Source organism: Sciurus carolinensis, chromosome 12 (assembly GCF_902686445.1).
Source record: "Sciurus carolinensis chromosome 12, mSciCar1.2, whole genome shotgun sequence".
NCBI classification, from domain to species: Eukaryota; Metazoa; Chordata; class Mammalia; order Rodentia; family Sciuridae; genus Sciurus; species Sciurus carolinensis.
The window spans coordinates 18,952,862-18,975,908 of record NC_062224.1 but is presented as its reverse complement, the minus strand read 5'-3'; the positions used below and the strand labels follow the sequence as shown (position 1 = coordinate 18,975,908).

General features: G+C 44.5%; 1 protein-coding gene across 4 annotated transcripts in view; it reads right to left on the bottom strand.

Annotated features, from left to right (window-relative positions):
• Camk1d (calcium/calmodulin dependent protein kinase ID) overlaps positions 1 to 23,047 on the bottom strand; it is a 393,094-nt gene that overhangs the window by 36,639 nt on the left and 333,408 nt on the right. For all 4 annotated transcript variants that reach the window (XM_047520560.1, XM_047520558.1, XM_047520559.1 and 1 more), the window contains 2 exons: positions 22,119 to 22,245; positions 1,320 to 1,395 (listed from right to left, as the gene is read on the bottom strand). In XM_047520560.1, coding sequence (XP_047376516.1) covers positions 1,320 to 1,395; positions 22,119 to 22,245 — 203 coding nt within the window. The remainder of the gene's footprint in view (positions 1 to 1,319; positions 1,396 to 22,118; positions 22,246 to 23,047) is intronic.

Here is a 23,047-nt window from a genome sequence, read left to right as displayed (position 1 = left end):
TATCTTAATTTTAGAGCTCAAGGGAAGCTGCCTTTTATCTATTTCCATAAATGGGAGCCCTAGAGGCCAAGTGTATTATAATGGATAAAACTCCCCTGCAAAAATGGCAGGAATCTACAGGAGCTGTCACCTAAGTCCACACTAAACCACAAAGCTACCCAACTGCTGTAGAAAGACCATCTGCTTCCCAAATAATGAGGCAAGGCCAATGGAGTGGTAGTGGGAAGGAGAGGGGGTTGTTTCTAGCAATCCAGGAGGAGAATAGGATGGCACATGCTGTCAGAACTTTCTCCAATCCCAATCACCTATAGTCCTTCTTTGTGTGCAGGGGGCTCTGTTTGCATCTTCTTTGGGGATGAGGAGAAGAGGGATTAATTTCCTTGCACTTATAAGAACTAGTTGGCCTAAACCCATCCTACAAGTATGTCACATAATAAGCATTTGAAAGTACAAATTGTAAAAAGAAATTGCAATTAAAAATAGTTTTATGAAATACTTATGAAAAACAAAATACAATAATAAGAAAAAAAAATACCTAATCCTGAAATAATTGCAACAAGTCTATGATCTAGGACTCCATTTCCTGCATATGGAGATAAGATAAAATATGGAGATACGCATTTCCTGCGTATGTTGCTATAGAAATTACTAGTGGTTTCCTCGAGAGCTAGACAGAATTATCATAGGACCCAGCAGTGCCATTTCTAGATTTATATCCCCCAAGAATTGAAAGCAGGGATTTGAACAGATATTTGTACAGCAGTGATCACAGCAGTATTATTCACAAGGGTCAAAAGGTAGAAGCACAAATAAAAAAATAATAAAAAAAAAGACAGAAGCAACTCAAATGTCCATTTATGGATAAACAGGTAAACCAGTGTGGTAGATGGATATGGACAAATAATAGCCTCAAAAAAGCAGGGAATTCTAAAATGCTACAACGTGGATAAACCTCAAGAATATGAGGATAAGTGAAATAAGTCAGCCACAGAAGGACAAGGACCAAATGATCCCACCTATCTGAGGTCCCCAGAGAGTCAAATTCATAGAGATAGAAGGTAGAAGGGCAGTGGTCAGGGGCTAAAGGGAAGCAGAGTAGAGGAAGTTACTGTTTTATAGGCACAGATTTTAAGTTTGGGATGGCAAAAGGTTTTGAAAATGGATAGTGGCATTGAGAGTCCACCAGATGCCAAGGAACCGTCCCCCTTCAACAGCCTGCAATGGTAAATCTTGGGATATGTATATTTTACAATAATAATAATAATAATAATAATATTAAAAGGTGGGGAGGAGAAGCCAGGGAAGCACTTGATACTTACAAGATATAGGCAATCACTCCGATGGACCAGCAGTCAACGGCTTTGCTGTAGGGTTTCTGGGCCAGAACCTCAGGAGCTGTGGGATGATAAAGAAGAGACACAAGCCTGACAGTTTAAATGTCTGGGACTGAAGACGCTCATGAGGGCTCTTCCCCCCGCCCCGTGTGTTATTCACACTGAACAGTCTGTGAGTTTAGAAATGGAGCTGAGGGCTGAGGTGTCACTCAGAGAGAAAGTATGGGCTTAGCATAAACAAGGCCCTGGGTTTGACCCCCAGCATCAAAAAAAAAAAGATACTAAATATAAAAATTGAGCATATGACCCATTTTATTTGTTGACATTTCTAACTAGAAAAACCATTGAAGATGTGCATGTGTGTGTTTGACTAGAGATAATCCATCCATCAGCAGATCCTTCCTGGGTGGTATTTTATGGCAGTGCGTGCTCAGCCCTGTGGCCTGCTGTGAGAAGTTACCTTCATGTGGGGTCAAGGCAAATTTCTGGCCCTGTGTATGTGTCCCGGGGGCACAGGGCAAAGGGCCCTCCCTCTGCCTCCATGGAGCTAGCAGCGCAGTCAGAGCCAGGAATCTGCCTGGGGAATCCTCTGCAGGGTGCCCTCAGGTCATTCTCTGAGGTGTGGGGTGAGTTATTCCTCCACCCTCTCATTCCGAGTGTTCATTTGTGAAGCAGGTAAAACACTATTGAATCTCACTTTTCCTGGACCTAAACCACCATTCCAGCAAGAGCCAGCCCTCCTCAGGGTTTGGCTCATCTTGTTCTATTCCTGCCTTCCCTGTTATAGGCCGTGGAGCCACAGCCCAGTGTCAGATGACAGCCCAGTGTCAGATGACCACCCAGTGCCTAGTGACCGGCAGCATCTGGTGTGGTTGGCACTCCATGCAGGCTCGTGCTGAGTAAATACATATGAGACAGTGAGTCTTATGGGCAAGCAAACATCTCTTTTCTCCCCAAAGGCCTCTGCCTGAGGTGTCTTTAGTACACACTTCCCAGAAGAATTAAAAGGGTAAAGAAAATACAAACAGTATTGCTGATAAGGCCCTTGCTATGGAATTGTGTGTTGTCTGGACTTTGGCTGCATGAACTCACTTACCCAACATCCTGACCATCATTATTCCCAAATTATAGGTGAAGACACAGAGACACTGAGAAGTCAAGTAACTTGGCCAAAGTAACAAACACAGGGAGTCAGCACAAGATGAAGGGCACAAACCTGCCAAGCACCAGGTACCCAATGGTGACAGACACACAGGAAAGGAATAAGAAAAGGAAGCTATTGGCACTTTTGCCAGCTGCTACCAGGGTCTGAGCAGAGACTGGACACATGCCCTGAGCTTCCCACTTCCCCTCAGAAGGTACCCAACCCTTATTAAGTGCCTGCCATCAGCTGGGGTTCGTGCTAGTCATTCAGGAATACTTTCTACTCAGGTTCTTTCAACAATTCAGGTTCACCAAGATCTGCACCTCAGAGATAAGGAAACTGAGCCACAGAGAAGCTAAGTAATTTGTCCCATGTCTCACAGCTAGATATGGAAGAGCTAGAATTTGAAACCAGGTTAATCTGACTCCTGTCATGGCTCTTTTATGGACATACTGTTTGTTAAGAGAAGAGCTTCTTCGAACTCTAAGAAAAGGCCTTTTGCAGAATAACCAAAAGGGAAATCCTCTCTTTCATTCTGTTGAAGATAATAACCTTCCTAAGCAAGAACAGGAAGGTATACAAATTATCATCCCAAATCTAATTTTAGGTTTCAGTCCTAAATTCCTCCAAACCTCTTGTCAGATTTTTTAAAAAATAAGAGTATAAGAAGTACAGTTGGAGACCCTTATATAGGTTCACCCTCAGTCCACTAGCAAAAGGAGGAACAGAACCATAAAGCCACCAACCAATGAGGCCTGGACCGTTGGCCTCACTAAAGCTCCTTTCCCTCTAACTGCTAAGAGCACATTTCTCAGACTCTTCTCTTATGGGAACTGACAGAGGGAAGCCATTTACCGCAGTAAATGTCTTTCTGATTTAGAAGGTTTGCTCTCTTCCTGGACTGGCGCTTTGGTCTGTATGGCCACACTGGCATAGATGGTGCAAGAAGTGACTAAATTCTCAAGTACCTCCAGGGCTACCCCATGATGCACTGGAGACAGAAGGAGACACAAAAAGCACTTACTGGCCACTTTTCCCTCCCACAGAGCAGAGTCACGCTGGGACAGAGGCTCCACACAGCTTCCCGAGCCCATCACAGGAATCTGTAGGGCTGGTTAGCAAGATGGCCAGCCGACCTGGTCCAGCTATTCCACTGAATCAGGTGTCAAATGGATCAGAGACATAGGGAGTCAGCACAAGATGAAGGGCACAAACCTGCCAAGCACCAGGTACCCAATGGTGACAGACACACAGGAAAGCAATAAGAAAAGGAAGCTATTGGCACTTCTGCCAGCTGCTACCAGGGTCTGAGCAGAGACTGGACGCATGCCCTGAGCTTCCACGTATAGAAGTGGATAAGGGACCACAGCCCTGAAAAACAGGCTACTCTCCCAGGACCAGTTCATACTGGTTTCCCTTTTTCTCCATCCTCATGCATGGTGGGAGGGAGAAGCCTTTAAAAGAACATCCTCCTCCTGCTCATCTGTTAGAAAGAGGAATGTACTGGCCACCATCCCACACTAGGGACAATCGCACATTCAACACTTCACCTGGGGCTGGGGTCGAGGCTCAGGGATAGAGCGCTTGCCTAGCATGTGTGAGGCACTGAGCTTGATTCTCAGCATATAAATAAATAAAGTCCCATCAGCAACTGAAATATGTGTGTGTGTGTGTATGTGTTGTGTGTGTGTGTGTGTGTGTGTGTGTGTGTGTGCAAAATTTCACCTTCAATCTGGCAAATCCACCAACATATTGGGCAGTTGTACCAGAAACAGCAAAGACTTGAAAACAAGTGGCAGACTTCTATGTAGCTTGGAGCCCGGATGTTACATGAGTTGTTCAGATTCTTGCAGCTGCAGACTACACTTAAACTGTGAGATTCTGCTTCACTGATAAAGTTTATAACATCCAATATATGGTTAAAAACAATTTCTGGTTTGGATCGGTAGCATGGATATTAGAGGGAAAGTTCTAAGTAAACATCAGGATAATAATATTGTGTTCAGAAATCCATGTATCTGTGCCAAACTTCTCTTGTCCTTTTTGTTGTGTCATCTGGGTTATATCTACAACAAAATTTAAAAAAAAATTGTTTTGCGTTTTAAAAAATTTGTTTGTTTGTTTTCTCTTTTTTTCCCCCCCAGTACTGGGGATTGAGCACTCTACCACTGAACTACACCCCCAGCCCTTTTTATTTTTTATTTTGAGACAGGACCTAGCTAAATTGCTGAGGCTGGCTTTGAACTCATGATCCTCCTGCCTCAGCTTCCCAAGCTGCTGGGATTACAGGTGTCTGCCCAGTCACCTGGCTAACATACAATTACTTTTTAACCAACTGGCAGCCAGCAAAGCATCTGCATTCTGGTGAGAATCTTAATTGCACTTGGAAACAAATGCAGGGGCGAAGACAGAAATATAATGTCACGATGAAAGTTAAACAAACAGCTTCAGAAGTAACATTCCCATCAACTTCAAATATTCAGAAAGCTGAATAATGGCTCATACGCCAATGGCCTAAATTCTAATTTGACTTGTAATGTGAATGTTGGAACCAAGCATCCTTTGGAACCCTGTTTGAGAAAGCCTTCCTAAATCACTTCCAATAGCTTCTTTTCATCTCACAAGAATTCTTGAAAAAAGATAAATTCTCAGACGGTCTTCAAAACCCTGGCAATTTAATGTGCTGACCAAATCATGGTGAACTCCCAAGAGTTGCGGGATATTTGCTCTGCTCTCCTCTTGTGTTCTGGAATTGGCTCTGCTGTCTCATTCATCTGTTGAATTCGCCTGGCTCTTTTGGGCCCACTGACCCCCATTTTCCTGGTTCCTTTTGACTGTGGTGTAGCAGGCAGCACAGGAGAGTTCACTTTTCACTCTGATCTTTTCAGAGGTCAGTTTTTGTGGTGAGAACCAGTTAAATTTCTTGATACTGTGTTATTAGTCTCCGGTCACTTGGCAAGAATTCCTCTGAAATTCTAAAATACTGTAAGCATCCAATTTACAAACTTTGAGAAGACAAATGGGTTTCCAGGCCCCTGAGGTGCAGAACAGTCTATCCAGGGCCTTGGCAAATGACAAAGGTCTCTGGGACATGCCACCACTGCCCCATCTCCCCACAATGCTGCCCAGAGATGCTGAAGAACTGCTTCATGAAGGAGAAATAATGTTTTCCTTTAAGAATCCCTAGGTGGCAGGAGATCCTGGCAATGACTTCCCACAAAAAGAGGGAGACTCTCAGTTGGAATAACTTCACTGGAGCTCTTGACAAAGAAAGCAGTCACTGAAAGGCTCCTGGTTTGTGGAGAGGCCATTAGTGCCCAGGCGGAGCAGGAAAGGGTTTATTCTCCTGCACAGACACAGTTGAAGGGATAGCCACCCAGTGGGGAGAGCACAGGCATTCCTCCTTAGGTGGATGACATAACCAATTCCTGGGGACCATCAGCAGCTGTAAAGAGACTCACCTGCTTGGAATGGTTGAAACACATAGGCAAAGTAGAAAGCAGCTCTAACCTAATCATCTCTTAGGCTTGGCCAAAGCCAGCCCTTTGGACTTAGAGGGCGTGAGGTTGGGGTGGGAGAAGCTCTGGGGGACAGACAGGGTATGATGGTCAGGTTTCCAGGTCCATTCACTGAAATCCTGCAACACGCTAGCCACCTGTGACTCCAGGGTATCTTGAACAGCCTTCGCTGCTGTGTGCGGCTCACACTGTCAAACACCAGACTTGAAGGTGCTGGAGAACAGGTCCATGGCTCCAGTCATTGCAAGTTCAGGGCTAAGCACCTTCTGGTGGCCAACATGTGGTTATCAACAGAACCCTATCTAGGCACCACACATGCCTATGGGAAGATGTTTTCCGAATTCCATACATCTGAGTTACAAATAAACTTAGCTGCACCAAATATTTTTGGCGAGTAGGTACAAGAAAAACAAAATAGAGAAAGAGAGACAAATCGATTTTGGAATGACAACAGTGGTCTATTGGGATCTGTCTGTATTAGGTAAAAGCAAGATCGAACACGAAATACCTTTGCATGTGCAAATGAGTTCTGACGGGAATTCCGGGGATAAGGGAGACAGAACTCTTCTTATTCTCTGCAGATGGACATGTCTGTCACTCAGGCTGCTCTTCTTTCTCAAAGGGATTTCAGAATTATTAAGTTTAAGACTAATAGGCCAAGATATTCTGTTCCATGACTACTCAGGACCTCCTTCCTGGTCAGATCTCAGGTGTTATCTATTCAGCCCCCCTCGCTATTCCTTTTGGAAACTTACTTAATTTACATCTGTAGATCCAAGTTCATCTCCATGTGAACCCTGCAGCCTCAGCAGAGCATCCTGTGAGCCATCAGAGATCTCTGTGGACAGATGCGGTACTCCTGGGTCCCCAGGCCTAACTCAGGAAATTTAGAAAACAGTAGGTTTTGAATTTAAAATAACTGGATTTACTACTCTGAGATCTGCCTCCAAGCCACTTATGGAAAATTCTACTTCATGGGCAATGTCTTCTATAAACAAAGCTATTTTATGTGGATTTACAGGAAGTATTCCTGGTAAAGGGAAGGACTCCAGAGACTTGGGGAAGAAAAAAAAAAAAAAAGAATTTCAGGAAGCTTTCGTCTTGTTTTTTAAAAAAAACAATGTAATTGCTGATTTTTCTTCCTGAAGGGGAGAGATGAAAAAGGCTGGAATTGAGGCTCCAGAGAGCAGCTGTCGCGTGGGGGTGAGGCACTGTAATCAATCTTCCTGAGCTTAGAAAGCAGAAAAAGAAGCTTTCCTTTTCCTGAGCACCCCAGCACGTGCTGCAGAGAGGTTTCTGGTGGGAGGGTGCAGGAAACTGAGAAGGCCTCACCCTGTTACTAAATTCACCTTTAAGGTGATTTGTTCTCCTCTTTGGATATTTGGTCTATGCTTCCTCTCAGTACTTCAGAGACAACCTGGGTAAAGGGTGGAAACACAATGAGGAGGGAACAGCCACCAACAGGACCTGGAAAATGTTTCTCCTTTTATTTAGTCATTTAACCAATAGCTCACGAAGGGCCTCTGTCAGGGGCGGGCTCTGAGGGTCCCAGAGCCACACCCTGGCCTGATCTCTAAGATGGCGCCTGGCAGCTTGCCAGACATAGCTGCACTCGTAAACAAGTTTTAGGAAGTAACTCTGGTTGGCTGTTGTACGTGAGGCGATCCTGGTTTCTGCCTGGAGACTGTTCCTTGATAGGCTGACTTTCCTGGTAATCTACTCTCTGATAGGCTGATGTTCTCAATATAAGTCTGAGACTTGTGGAATAAAGCTCTCCTTTGGTTCCTGTGGTCAAGAAGAGCGTACGCGTTGTGATTGTCCCCGCGGGCGGTGGGTGATCATAAGTGGTGCCGAAACCCAGGAATAAAAACTTTACAAGGATAAGTAAGAAAACAAGGTAAGATATTCTAAAATTTTAACAAGTTAAACTGGTTATAAAAAGGTCAAAAATAAACAAGTGAAAGGCAGCCTTAACGTTCGCGGTACGCGACTATCCGGACTAAGCGGAAAGCGGTCCAAAAAGGAAAGTAAAACAGTGGACTAAGCGGAAGGCGGTCCAAAAAGGAAAGTAAAACAGTGGACTAAGCGGAAGGCGGTCCAAAAAGGAAAGTAAAACAGTGGACTAAGCAGAAGGCGGTTCAAAAACAGTGAACTAAGCAAAAGGCGGTTCAAGGACTAGATAAGCACGCGGAACGCAGCTTACATTGTACAAGATAGGGTCTGAAATATCAAAAGTTCGTATGCAACAACCCTTACGGAAAAAGCGATGAGTTAAAGTTCGCGGGGAAAGTGACGGAGTTAAAGTTCGCGGGATAAGCAACGGAGATTGAGTGTTTGTAAGTGCTTTCGCTTTTGTTTTGCTAGTTAAAGTGCTTTGCATTGTTAGTTTAATAGAGAAATATGGGCACTGAAATGTCACGAATGTGCATGGAAGGTCCCTTAAAGGATTTGCTCTGGGCCAATGGAACTCCTCTTGAAACTAAAACAGCCCGAACCAAATGCAGAGAGGCCATAAAACAAGGGGAAGAGGTTTTGGAGGAAATAAAAGAGGAAAGGTCTAAAGCATCAGAAAGGGCGTCAATAAGATCAGAGACAGACAAGGAAAATGAAACTGGGTGTGAGGAACAACTTGTTAGGAAGAGGGAAATCAGTTTAGGGGAGGGTCCCCCATTAGGAGTCTGCCCTACGTTATCCGCCCTTAAGGCCTGCTTCTCTCCAGGACCTCCCAAAGAGGGCTCCAAGTTTCTCCCCAAAGAGCTGCAACCTAAAGAACCGCCGGCTCCTCCCGTTGCATCTCCTTCCAGAAACTTGCCACATAGTAAAAGAACCAGTCCAACCATCAGTGGCATGTCCTGGTAAGGAGTATAATATAGTAGCCCCAGTCCCCACAAATATTGGGAGATAATTGTTTCACAATTTTCTTCGACCAAACCTGAATTGATTACTAACCAGGATTAAGGGTTAAAATGCCCTAGGCATCAAGTTTCTGCTGAAACATTTTCTCCCCTTTCAGATCCAAATCTCAGTGGAGGCTTACATTGAAATGTAAATAGAGAAAGCCAGAAGGCTCAGTAGGAGACTGGTCTCAAACCCAAGGAAAAAAAAAAAAAAAAGAAAAAAGAAAAAAAGAGCAAAAAGTCTTACCTGAACTCCAGCAAAAGTAAATTTTATGGTGCTTTACTAAAGTAATTAATGGCCATATCATTTTTCCAGGACTCTTGCTTTTTTTTTTGAATTCTACATATTTTTTGAGCTCGTGACTTTTTTGATCAGTTCTATTTTTTTTTATTCAACTAGAGTTCTTGAACATCTGTTACATTGCAATGGAGATTCACCTATAAAGTTTCAAGGCCTTTGATTTTGTGTTATGTGTATGTTGTGCTGTCTGATGTCATGTTTTGTCTGTATCAAAACTGAGCGCTCCTAAAATTAAAATTTAAAAATGGATCCAAATATTTTTAATTCACATGATTTAAAAAGGTTCGATTTAACTTGGGTAACTAATAGAAGTAAAATGTCTTGAAAATAACTTGCAAGTCTCTAGGTGGTCAAACTAGTATAATGTTGATGTTTATAAAATGTTTAACTTCAATTTTTCTAGGACTTTCCTTCAACAAGAAAAAGCTGGCAAATACTGTTCAGGACACTTGTCTAATATCTTGGTTTTTTTTTTTTAAGAAAATAAGTGAATTAGAATTGACATGCATGGGATTACTCAAATGTGTTTGTACAGAAAATTGTTTTGTGTCATCACCAAACTAAAAACAAGGTTACTAAGAGTTATGTCCTAACAGGTACAATTCTATACACAAAGGGTTCTAAAAGTTTCAACTGTGTTTCAATTAGAGTACTATAAATAACAAAATATTTAATCTTGTTAAAATAGAGTAATTTATCTAAATTCAGAAATTTCATAAGAGTTGTTTCAGAATGTGAACAAAAAGGGGTCAACAAATAGGAAAGAGAAAATAAAAGGTTCTGGGTATGGAAATATATTTAATAAAAGGGAAAAGAAAATGTTTCTGGGTAAGAAAGTGCTTGTGTGATGAAATAAATGAGGGTCTAAGTAAGTGCTAAGAAAGTCTATGTAAGTAAAGGGCAAGTTTCAACAAGTTTGCATGTAACTAAGTTGGTTGTATGTATGTGAAACATTTAAAGCTATTTAAGGTTTTTCCTAAGGTGAAATACTAATGTTCTAATATAAACCAAAGTTTAATCTATATGGTAAAATGACATGGTAAAATAACAAGGATTTCTTAGAAACACTAATTTACTCTTAACTTTGTGTCTATTAAGTTTTATTCTTTGGAACAATTAGTCTTAAAAATAGGGGTTTATACAATTATGGTTAAGCAACTGTTAGAGTATTGTACTATGTTATAGAGTCTAAATTTTTCTTTAAAAACTAAATTTGGTAAGAACCAATTTCTCACTAAATTTGAAATAACTCTAACCACAGGTATACCTTATAACCCACAAGGACTCTTTATAAACAAAAAGGGGGAATAGGGGAGACCTTCGGTTCCCCTAAAGATAAACTTTCTCTTTGCCTCTTTAATTTAAATTTTTTAACTCTGGATAATGAGGGTCACTCTGCCGCTGAGAGACATGGCAATCATAAACAACATGATAGAGTGACGGTAAAATGGAAGGATGTTCTTACAGGACAATGGAACGGCCCGGACCCGGTGCTTTACTGGAGCCACGGCTCGGTTTGTGTGTTTCCACAGGACAAAACATCGCCTATCTGGGTTCCTGAGCGACTAACTCGACCAGTGCCAATGCTACCAACAAGTAACTCAGACCAACATAAAAATGCTGAACATACTCCTGATGACCATGATGCTTGTAGCCTTTCCCCCCTTGAACTAACTTACAACCTCTTTTCAGTCTATTAGGAGGAACAGTTCAATTATGTACCTTTCCACCTACCCCAGTTTGTGTGTTTCCCCCTTTTATGTTTCTGAACTAACGAAACATAAACAACCGCTTATCTCAATTGTACTTCAGATTCGTGTTATCTCTCTCAATGTTGGAATGCTTCCAGGTTCTCACGGGCAGTCTTAATGCGTATTCCTACCTTCCTACCAGTCCCAGTCTCTGTTACAGATACAGAACTGCCAGTGCTATTATCAAGAAACAGAAGAGATTTTGGCATCATAGCAGCTGTGATCACTGCCATTGCAGCCTCTCAGCAGCAGCATTGACACAACCACACAGACAGCAACAACAATCACTTGGCCGAAAATACAGCTGCAGCCTTACAGACTAAAGAGACCCTAAACCAACATCTAACAGCAGGCATACTCCTTGTAAATCAAAGAGTGGACTTACTACAAGAACAAGTGGATATCTTGCAAGAACTTTTGGGACTGGGATGTGTTTATCCTTTAAGAGCAGTGTGTTTCACCCCTATTGCTTATATTAACCTTAGCTCTGCGGCTATGTTATCTAAAAATCTCTCTGTCTACCTTACTGGCAATTGGTCATCTACGTTTGATAATTTAACCAGTCAGCTACGAGCTGAAATACTCAGAGTCAATGCCACCAGGGTTCAAGTTGCATCGGTATCCGAGATGTTCTCTTTGTTATCTAAAGTCCTGGGATTGACAAAACAGTGGGCTGGAACAGTAGCTGTTCTGATTATTATCTGCTTAGGGATAGCCTATGTTATACGCAGCCAAATCAGAGCTTGCCAAGATGCTCGATGTCATCAACGGGCTATAGTACAGACTTTGACAGCCATTGAGACAGGCACATCACCCCAAGTATGGCTAAGCATGCTGGACCAGTAGTCAAAGACAGGTAAGATCCGTGGAAATGCATACCAACCTAAGACAGGGTTCTGACGCCTGGAGGTCAGAATTCCAATGACGGGTAAGGATGTAATTTGCCATGGACAACCTAAGACAGGCATGGTCCCAAGTCATCTTTTCTTTATTTAAAGAATAAGGGGGAGATGTCAGGGGCGGGCTCTGAGGGCCCCAGAGCCACACCCTGGCCTGATCTCTAAGATGGCGCCTGGCAGCTTGCCAGACATAGCTGCACTCGTAAACAAGTTTTAGGAAGTAATTCTGGTTGGCTGTTGTACGTGAGGCAATCCTGGTATCTGCCTGGAGACTGTTCCTTGATAGGCTGACTTTCCTGGTAGTCTATTCTCTGATAGGCTGATGTTCTCAATATAAGTCTGAGACTTGTGGAATAAAGCTCTCCTTTGGTTCCTGTGGTCAAGAAGAGCGTACGCATTGTGATTGTCCCTGCGGGCGGTGGGCGATCATAGGCCTCCTCCCCACGCCCTGTCAGGCTGCATTGTAGGCCCTGGCTTTTTGGAGTGAAGCAGTGGGCCCTGGTTCCTGCTATACAGGGAGCTCAGACACAAGCCACAGAAGTTACCAGGCACCAGCTGTAGCTGCACCCAGGGAAGAGGCTGAGGCCAAGACAGAGGAACCCGTCAGGCAAGACAGGAGAGGCACTTTTGATTTTTTAGTCAAATTACTCTGAGTGAAACTCTACAAGTACTGATTTTACCCTGGACTAAATCAGAGGACAGAATTAAGGTTAGATGTTGTGCCAGTAAATCTTAAAAAATCATCTGTCCAAGCCTCAGTTTCTCCTCTTCAGGGGCACCTGCCATTTTGTCCAAGAGTACCTTCATGGAAAAGAATTTGAGCTTAGTTGGAGAGCTGTCTGTAATCTCTCCTCTTAAGAAAAACCATTAGATACAAGTTCGGGGTTAGACACTCCGGTCACCTCTTCAGGAAGAGGTGAGAAGAAACACAGCCCCAAGATAGCTGCCATGGTACAAGCCTGTAATCTCAGCTACTTGAGAGGCTGAGGCAGGAGGATCAAAAATTTGAGGCCAGCCTGGGCAACTCGGTGAAAACCTGCCTCAAAGAAAAAAAGAAAAAGAAATAAGAAAGTAAAGAAATACAGTCCCCTCGCTGGTGAATGAGTGACAATTGTCTAAATCCAGACGTAATAGAGTTTCAAAAAGTTAGTGACTATGCATGTCACAGAGGTGCTTTCTTTTAAATAGTGGGAGAGAAAGATGACAACGGCCTGTTTGGAGAAGGTAAATAACAATTTTTGAGATCAAGGAGAACAAACTCTTTTGTGCTGTTAGGACTCTGGCATACATTGCTGGGGAGAATTGGGCCTCAGTAAGAATTTCACCACCACAGGATGCGATGTTGGATGTTCCTAGTCAGGGTTGCTTGATGGCAGTAGAACTGTCAGACATTAAACAAGAAAAAAATTCACATCAAGAAGGGCTCTCCTGTGACCTCCATATTTAGAGTATTGTGATGTGGATTGGGGGCAAAATGGACTCAGCTGAAGTACAGTCATTCCTTGCCCATGGTCTGTGCTCTACCCAGTGTCTCAGAAGAGGAGCAGAAGGTTCTTGGGACAGCTCAGATCTCTTCTTGCAAGTATAGATTCCTTTGCTGTTTCTTATTCTTCACTGACAGCTGTAATTTACTAAAACCGTATTGCTAAGTAGCAGTACTGATTTTCCTAGTAGCCTCTTGAATTTTACCACAGGCATGAAAAGTCCCCATGAAAGCACTATCCTGGTTTATAATTACCATGCTGATCTGAGCTGGGATTACTGTGGAAGGCTACCCAAGCCAAGGCGCAGCTGGTGGACTGGGAAGGGAGTGGAAAATGGGGGCCGGTGGGGGAAGCTGGAGTTTTAAAATGTGAGAGACTTGGAATCCAGTGAGCTGGAGGATGTCAAATGTCTAAGTAAGGCATTTGGGGCAATGTGGCAAACAATAACTCTGCTACGCGGTCCTTGCAGGGGCTCCAAGGATCCAGCCTCCCACCCTATCTGGTGCCGGGACCCTGAGTGACGGCTCCTTTGTACTTTGGCCAATCCTGACTTTTGAAATCTGACAAGAAGAGACAATTCAAAATTAAGGCGACTGCTACAGTCATTCCAATGTTTTGGGAGGAGAAGAAAAAGAAGGAAAAGGAGAAGGAGGAGAAGGAGAAGAAGAAGAAAGAAGGAAGGAGGAAGGAGGAGGAAGAGGATCTACAAAATGCTGCTGACCCTCCTTTCCATCGTGACAAAATGGTACCAGTTCAGAAACTGTGAACTCCATCCCAACATCAAGTGTTTAGGGGAGAATCACTGAGAAATTCCAGAAGGATGGAAGGTGCTTTACAAATGCTGTGTTGAGGGGAAAAAGGAGGAGATTAAAAAAAGGGATGTTCATTAGCAATAGAAGGGAGACCAGTCCAGGAGAGGATAGGGATGTCGTGGGGGAGAGGCGGAGGGAGGGCAATGAAACTGACCAAATTGTGTGCGTATATACATATATCACAACGAACCCCACTATTTTGTATAATTATAATTAAAAAAAAAAAAAAAAAAAGAACAGACACTCCAATTCCTACCTCCAAGAAAGACCAATTTAGAGGTAAGGGTGTACTCGGTGGTGGCATCCTGGGTTTGATCCCCCGCACCACCTCCACCCTCAAAAAAAAAAAGATCTATTACAATTGTACATGTGGAGGGGGCTCCTGGAAGGCAGGGTTTATCTTAATGATGAACTTCTTATCCGTCATGTTCCCTTGTGTCAAAGAAGAGACCCCACAAGCCTCCCCAGGCAGGGAGCCCTCTCCTCTCTAAAAATGGGGTGGATGCAGCACATGGTGTGAAAGACTGTGTGAAATGCTCCCTGTGGGCTGTCACCAAGTGGCTGCTGACAAGGGAGGAAAGAGAACATTCTTATCTGGATCCTCCGCCGACTCCTCTGCCCCTAGGACAATTTATCAGTTACATAAAATCCCGTTTCAACACTATGGGTCTGAGAGGAGGAGAGCGATGATGTAATGCTTCCCATCAGGACTAAAACATGACACTTGAGTGGAAAACAAATAAAACGAAGCTCTGGCCAGGGGCTGGGGTACCACCGCACTGGAGATGAGCATTAAAGGGCTGGGCAGAGCAGCTATGAGGGAGGATGAAAAGAGTGGAGACCACCAGGCTGTCAGGACAAATGGGCGATGCCACCAACTTAATTCAATTTCTTCTAGTCTGTTCTGAGTGAAGATTGAAAAAAAAATGACAGTCATTCTCCTTGCCATGTGGATATTTACATACTTACGGGACACAAATCTATAGAAACACATACTATTGGAACAGAAAAAACCGTCATGGGGGGACGCACTTAGTTCAGCTTGTTTATTTTACGTAAGAGAAACCGAGAGCCCAGGTACCTAAGTCAAGAACCTCGACCTCCCTCCGACTCAACCAGTGGCAGGGACATGCAGGAGACTCACGTTCAGGTCCTCTGCTGTGACTGCCACCAACTACTCCTGGCCACCTTGAGGACGGAGGTCCCCATCCCAATGCTGTGCGGGCTGGAACCTCTGGTTTTCAAGAGCTCATCCTAATCTCAAGTCTCACATCAACTTCTAAAAATGCAACGATCCCTGCATTAAGGGCATTCCTCTAACTGGCCGAAAATACACTCTGAGCACGTTGACCAACTGTTCTCCATCTCCATTTAGAGAAGAGCGAGATGAAACGTGCCTGCACTATTTTAGGCAAGTGAAGTCAGAGACAGACTAAAGATGGCTGCCTCGGCCGAGCAGGCAGCATGGCAAGCATTCCCACTCTGGAGAGACTGGAAGTACTCCTTCCCTGGCAGCGCCAGTCACTTAGCAAATGGCCACCATCTACAGAACCCAGGTGGGGTTCGTTCTCCTACTTCCAAGTAACGTCCAATCCTGAAACAGTTGCTGTGCGCAGAGTGATCAGTCAGCACTCAACAAGACTTCATGAAAAAAATCTCACTTAGCTCAGAAACGTCACAAAGCTGTTGAAACCTCCATCACCAGCCTCCCCTCTCCAAAGTGAAGATGGGGGACTCACCCTGGTAGGAGGAGAGCAACATGGTACCCTCCTCTTGGAAGACACTTTGACAGTGGATCTATAGACAAAGGTTTGAAGTTCTGTGAAAATAGTTTTTTTTTTCTGATTTCAGAGAATCTGAGCAATTATATCAGTGTGCAAACTGCAACATTAAGGAAAAAACCCATCAAGCTCTTCTCTACCAAATCAGAGTATATTTGTTGCCTCTGGTCTCTTATCAATTACATGAGTGAAATGCATGTGTTCTATCACTTACTACTGAAGTTCAGTGATTCAGTACAATACATTTGGATATTTTAATTAATGTAATTGAGCAGGCAATGTAAGTAATTTACTAAACTTCTTAGCTCTGAATTTTGCTTCTTATTGATGTCAACAAAGGGAATGTTATTCTTGACTCAATTAAATGGATTCCCTACCCAGGTCAATAGCTTATTGACAGCTAACATGTTGTTCTGAGAAGCTAATTCCCACCAGATGGGTCCATCACTTCTCCTAAGTTATCAGCAATTACTAATCTGCACCAGCCTTCTCTCCAAGCCTGCTCATTTCTTTAGATCCTACAAGTAGCAGATGGTGACTCTGGGCCTCTGTTCCCCTGCTTCTTTTATATCTCAAACTGTCCAGATCTTTGCCTGAGATCTACCCTTCCTTCAAATCTCACCTTCTCCATGAGTTTTCCCCTGCTCATCGTAGCCCTTGGTGATCCCTCTTATCCCTGTATTTTCAAGTTGCTTCTGAAGTGCACGCACACATCATATTTGAAATATGCTACTGTACAAGCACCTGTACTGCACAGCTGCCATGTTCTATTGGGGAAGCTCTAGATAAGAGCCAGCCCTCCAAGATGCCTGCAGCAGGGACACAGTGGCAGGGCTGGAGGGATGTCTTAATCCTCTATCAGCGATCAGGGATCGGTGTCTCAATCCCCTATCAGTAAAATGACACTCTCTTCACGGACCAAGGCTCCTGATAAAATCCTAGCAGCTGCTACACATAAAAGGGCTAAGTTCAAAGTGCTTAGATTCCTGTTGCCTTCTCCTAGGACACCTTGTGCTTGGGGGTACTGGGGAAAACAGTTCTGCTTCATTGTTAGAGAGTTCTTTTAAATTAAAGTCATAACTTGATGTTGGCAGAATTAACTAGTAAGCTGAATAGTCATTTAGATAATAGCAATAATAAAACCATGTTTCACAAATTGAAACCAACACTTCTGACTATAATGAGCTTGAACTAAAGCTATAAAGCTGTAGACTTGCCATGGTGGGGGAAAGGTTTTCTTCCTTTCACATGCACAAATTTGTTTTTGAATCTGAAGACAATGTGCCAGGCAGCAACCCCCAGGGCACAGAGCTGAAGAGCTGCCTGGTGTTTCTAAGCACAACAGAGCGGTGCTGTGCTTTCTGCAGAATTTTCCTCCTTTGGTCAGACTTAGTTCAGGCATGAGTAATGGTGCTGTCCGCTCTGCATCCAGTGTTAATGAATCAACAACATATGTGAAGAAAGTGATTTTAACAGGAACACACATAAAATAAGGTCATGTACTGACCACTTGATGAAAATGTTGTGACTCAGCAACTTGAACAGACCAGAAGGGAACTCATTGGCAAACTTCTGCCTCTTGTTCAACTCTCAGGTTCTTCCACTGCAATTAAAGGCAACTGCCTCCTTCTGGATGCTCAGACCAGAAAACTTCAAATTATCCTTGACTTCTCTCTCCAGAACCTCCCTTCCAATCTCTCAGAAAAATCTTCACGATCTTGACTTTGAAATATTTTTGGAATCGGACAGCTTCTCACCACTTCTGTTGCTACTAACCCGGTCCAAGCCCTCATTATTTCAGCCTCATTATTTCTAGCTGGTCTCCCTTTTCCCACCCTGGCCCCTCCCCACTTCCATCTATCCTGATCCCTCCCAGTCTGTGTCCTAGGAGGATACTGTTAAAAATCAGAGCATGTCCTCCCTTAACCGAGAGCCTCCAATGCTGAGCGTCAACCCGAGCCAAAGCTAAAGTCCGCACAGTGATTTCCAGTGCTGATCCACACACACCCTGCCCCTTATTTTTCTGGTCTTCTATTCATGCAAGTCCTTGATCTTTTCTCACATACTTCTGCCTTAGGGCTGTGACAGTCCTTGGAATGTGTTCCCTCCAATATCAGCATGGTCTGCTCCTTTGCTTCTTTTTTTTTTTTTTTTTTTTTTTGGTAGTGGAGATTGAACTCAAGGGTCATAACCACTGAGCCACATCCCCGCCCTTTTTTATATTTTATTTAGAGACAGGGTCATGCTGAGTTGCTGAGGCTGGCTTTGAACGCATGATCCTCCTGCCTCACACTCCTGAGCTGCTGGGATTACAGGTATGCTCCACTGAGCCCGGCTAGTTCCTTCGCTTCTATCAAATCTTTACCCTGCATCACCTTCTACGGCTGCCTGATCCCCCCTAGACAGGCACGTGCACGCAGCACACCCTCATCCTCTCCACCGCTTTCTCTCTCCCAGTAGCACTCACTGCCGTCTAACACGTACATTAATTTCTTCAGCTATTGGCTTATAGCTGGTCTCCCTCCCACTTGAATGCTAGGGCCAGAAAGGGCAGGATTTTTGTCAGGTTTTCTTTCTATTGATGCATTTCCATGCCTCAAACAGAAGGAAGGCACTAAATCATTCTCCCATGGAAGATGAATGTAGCACTCAACGGTCATCATTAAGTTAACCCGGTTGCCTGTCCCTCATAACACGGAACACTGTGAAGGCAGAGATGGTATCTTACTCAGTTTTGCATCTGAATCCCAATCACTGTATACACTATACAGAAGGAACTCAATAAAGGCATGTCACCTGAATGGAAGGGGAGGAGGGAAAGAAAATGTGCTCATATTTATGAATTTTGTCCTTTTATTTAATTCAACAAGGATCCATACAAAGACGAGTAAGAGGCAATCCCCGATTGAGAAAAACCCATGGGGAGAGACACAGATAAATGTGGACCCTAATGAAGGTGATCAGAGCTGTCATACTGAAGAGGATCAAGGAAAATAACTAGGACCAGAAGGGAAAGGACGTGGCGTGAAGAAAGCAGCTAAAAGGAGGCGGCACGTAAGCTGGGTTTTGATGGTTGAATAGGAACTTGCCATGCAGATTATGGGGGCTGGAAATGGCTGCAGCCCGGGTGATGACTGCCCACAGCATGTCCATGAGGACAGGAGCTCTTCCCATAGTCCCTTCTCTGTTCTGAAGTTGCATCCCATCCACAGGCTCCCTACAGGGTCAGACTTTCCAAGGGGTCTCAAGGCTCAGTAAACACGAACAAACTGAGAAGTTACTATATCCCCAGTCTTCCTCTCCCTCACCTCCTCAAAGAAATCTCTGTATCTGATGACAGAACTGGCCAATGGCTCCTCCAGCTGCCCTTTAGAGCAGGGGACACTTCTAATCATTGTTCCTGGATTCCTATGACTTGATGCAGCAGCAAACAGAATCAGACCTTCAGGTGGCAGTCACTTAGAGACACATGGAAACCTCCATTCCGTGGGTTTTGCCAATAGTCAGAAGAGCAACAATCAATCTAGAAAATGCTAGAACCTTCTAACAATGGAGCCAAAGATGAGAACAGTGAGATGCATATGTAAATACAGACACTCCTGGTCAGAGCGTTTCCATCACAGCCTAGGAGCTGAGTCCCTGAAGTGGAAAGTGGACATCAGTTCCATGGCCTGGGGAAGGGAGTCCAGCCTGGGGACCTTGCTGCAAAGAACGCAGCCTCTGGACCAGGAGATGGGCCCCTGTGCCATGACCTCACAGGACTCTTGTTGCCTAGTGGCGATGATTCTCCGTGGTTGGAACAGGATCCCTGCCCACCTTTTAAAGAAGCTAGAGGGTGAGCTTGCCTGAGGGCCGGGACTGCACTGGAGAAGCTCACCGCGCACACTGCACCCGCTCACGCTTCTGCCGGGCCCTGGCACACACGTGTCTAACACGTCTCGCTCCACAACCCAGACTCCACACCTCTCTTCTGTCCTATCCTGGGACAGAAGACCACTGAACAGCTGCTCTCCCGTGAGGCTGCACTGGTCTGTTAAAAATGGTCAGAGTTTTGCCAGGTACGCTGGCACGTGAACCTATAATCCCAGCTACTTGGAGGCTGAGGCAGGAGGATCTCAAGTTCAAGGCCAGGTTAGGCAACTTAGGGAGACTCCATCTCAAAATAAAAAATGTGAAGATCTGGGGCTGCAGCTCAGAGGTAGAGTGTCCCTGGGTTCCATCCCCAGGACCAGAAAAACAACAAAGCTGACCAAGCACCTTTCCCTCTCGCTCCTGTGCAGTTACCATCGAGGACGTGAGCCTCGGGTGGGACAGCTCCGCCACAGCGTCTCCTCCCTGCCACTTTTCTGCCACGTACCCCCTCCTTCTCCAACTGCTGCTCCCTTCCCTTCTCCTCTTAAACCACCCATTCCTCTCCCTCTTCACTTTTCTTTCACCCTTTGACGTACTTTGAAAATCCAACAGTTGCAGTTTGACATGACACTGGAATTCTCAAGGCCTTAAGGGCCAGGAAGGGGTTGCCAGGTATCTGGGAATTTCCCACATGCTCTAGGGCCTCCAGAACCAGAGTTGGAGGCCAGCTCTCCTCAGCTGCCTTGGAAGGTTCCATAGTTGTGCCAAAGACACACAGGAAGGAGGCTAGCCAGGGGGTATCATTTACTCTTCCTGGGAGGGCTCACCCACTGTTCTCATGGAGAAAAGTCAACGCGGTTTATGCAACAAGAGTTCAGCCTTGTCCTCCATTTTCCAGCCTCCTTTCCTCCTGCTCTCAGACACACACCCTGCCTTGGGTGACTGCACAAGCTCATCCTCTGTCCAGAACCCACCTTCCTAGCTGGCCTGTGTCTGGTCTTTCCTGTCACCTCTGTAAGTGCACCTGGTTCCTGCTGGTCCTGAGGTCAGTCCTAATTCCTCCTCGGCCCCTGTCACTCTACCGCACGCTCAGTTTTATTTTCCTCATAGCACTCATGGTCTGAAACAGTCCCATTTATTTGTTTCTGTCTGTTGCTCCAATTATAATGCAAGCCCCAGGAGGGTAGGCACTGTGTCCGTCTCGTTCACAATCTCACCCTTAGGGTCCAGGATGGAGTGGGGTGCACAGTAGGCTTTGTGCTGAGAGAGTGAATACATCAATAGAAACAAAGGTCTTAAAATATTCACAAAGATTACAATATTACAAAAATATTATAATCTCAATGTGAATATTTTAGAGTTCTTGCTAGGGCTTGGAGAAGTGTCCCCCAGTGGCCTTTGTGTTAAAGCTTTCGTCCCAAGTCTGTGGTGCTATTGGGATTTAACAGAACATTTAAGAAGTATGGCCTGGTGGGAGGTGTTCTGGTCACTGGGGCATGCCCTCGAAGGGCTATTAGGACCCCAGTCTCTTCCTCTTTCATGTGTCAGCCATGAGGTGAATAATTTTGCCACAGGCTCCCCCAGGAGCTTAGCCACTATGCTGCTTAGCCACTGTCCCCAAACCAACAGGACTCACTGATTATGGATGAAGCCTCCAAAACTATGAGTCAAAACCAGTCTTTTCTCTTTAGAAGCTGATCACCTCAGACATTGGTTCCAGCAATGGCAAGCTGACCAACAGTTCCCATGGCCTCTCTCCAGGTCCCAGAAGGCGGAAGATGAACCTCAGCATTCAAGCGTTCAGATCTGTCAGTATAGACTCTGCATTTTGTATGTGTAGCTCAGAGCATTTGGAGTTCTGATTTTAGGAAAAGCTTTAATAATTCTTGGCTTTGCCAGTACAGATCAGGAACGACTGTCTCAAGAGAACGACTTTATCACGGTTTGAACCGGGTTCCTCATATCAGTATTTTCTCTCTGGCTGCATCTATCTTAACATTTTGAACGTTTTATTGTGTCTGCACCTTATTGTAATCTCGATGTTTCACTGTAAATCACTCAAAAATAGATACATGCAATATTTCTGGTATTAGAATCTGGGAATTTATCCAAATTAACTCCAGGCCTCTAGTCGGGACCACGATCAAATCAAATAGGATTTATACTCAACTGTTAAAAGGTTTCAAGGGAAATCACTTCCCTGCTAACTTCTTCCAGTGTCTCTCAATATTTTTATTCTTCCCTCAAGAGAAATGAAGGCCGCTGTGATCACATGCCAGACTCAAATGCCTAAGGAGACCAGTGGAGATGACATGGGGACACACACGTGTACAAGTTCTGCTTACCGACGTAGCCTGGGGTTCCACAGGCAGTAGACATCACGTCTCCTTTGCCCTCCATTTTTGACAATCCAAAGTCACTGATCATAATTTTGGACTCTTCATCTTGACTGTAGTACAACAGGTTTTCAGGCTAGGAAAAAAAAAAATAAAGACAATTTTTTTTTAAAACAAGTCATGTTTTTAACGCTGTGTTAAGTATGGGAAACTCCTCACCAAACCCAGCCTAGTCACACTGAAGAGTCCTCGGCCTTCAGGCCCAGCAGGTGCTTCCGTCCAGCAGCCTTGGTATGCCGGGTCCAGAGGGTTTGTCTGGCAGAGACAGGTCTTTGACAATATTTTGCCTACTCAAGAAGAGTCACCATATTTTGAGGCCATCTAAAACGCTGACACCTCTTGGACTTGAGATTCAGTTCTTGGTTAAGGAAGGGGGGCTTCCCAGGAAATCAAATCACTTCAGCAGGTGCTCATCTGCTGCTTTTCTCTCAGCCCAGGGCCTCTCTCCCTATCCCTAGCAACCTCCACGGTGTCCTGTCGTTCTGGCAGATGGGCTGCGTCAGTGCCTGCTGAGACTCTCAGACACCTGCTCACGTCCCTCCCCAGGAAGCAGAAGGACAGCATCTCCGACAAATCTGGAGTTGGAAGATGCAGTACTTTCTAGCCAGGTGTCCTTAAGGACGCTGAGATGCTGTGTGCCTTTCCATAAAGCACAGCTTGTGGTGGTTTCTTGTTGCTCCTCAGAAGAGCCTATGATGGAGTGCAGACAGCAGGCGTGCAGAGCAAAGGTTTTTATTTATTTTATTTCCTAGAGTTTCTGTCTTCCTTTCTTCACTGCAGTTCTGTGATGCCTGAGTATACAGGAAGGACTGAGGGGAGGCGCCGCTGGGATTGAGAGGGGAGACACTGAAACACCATTTGTCCATTTTATGTCAAAT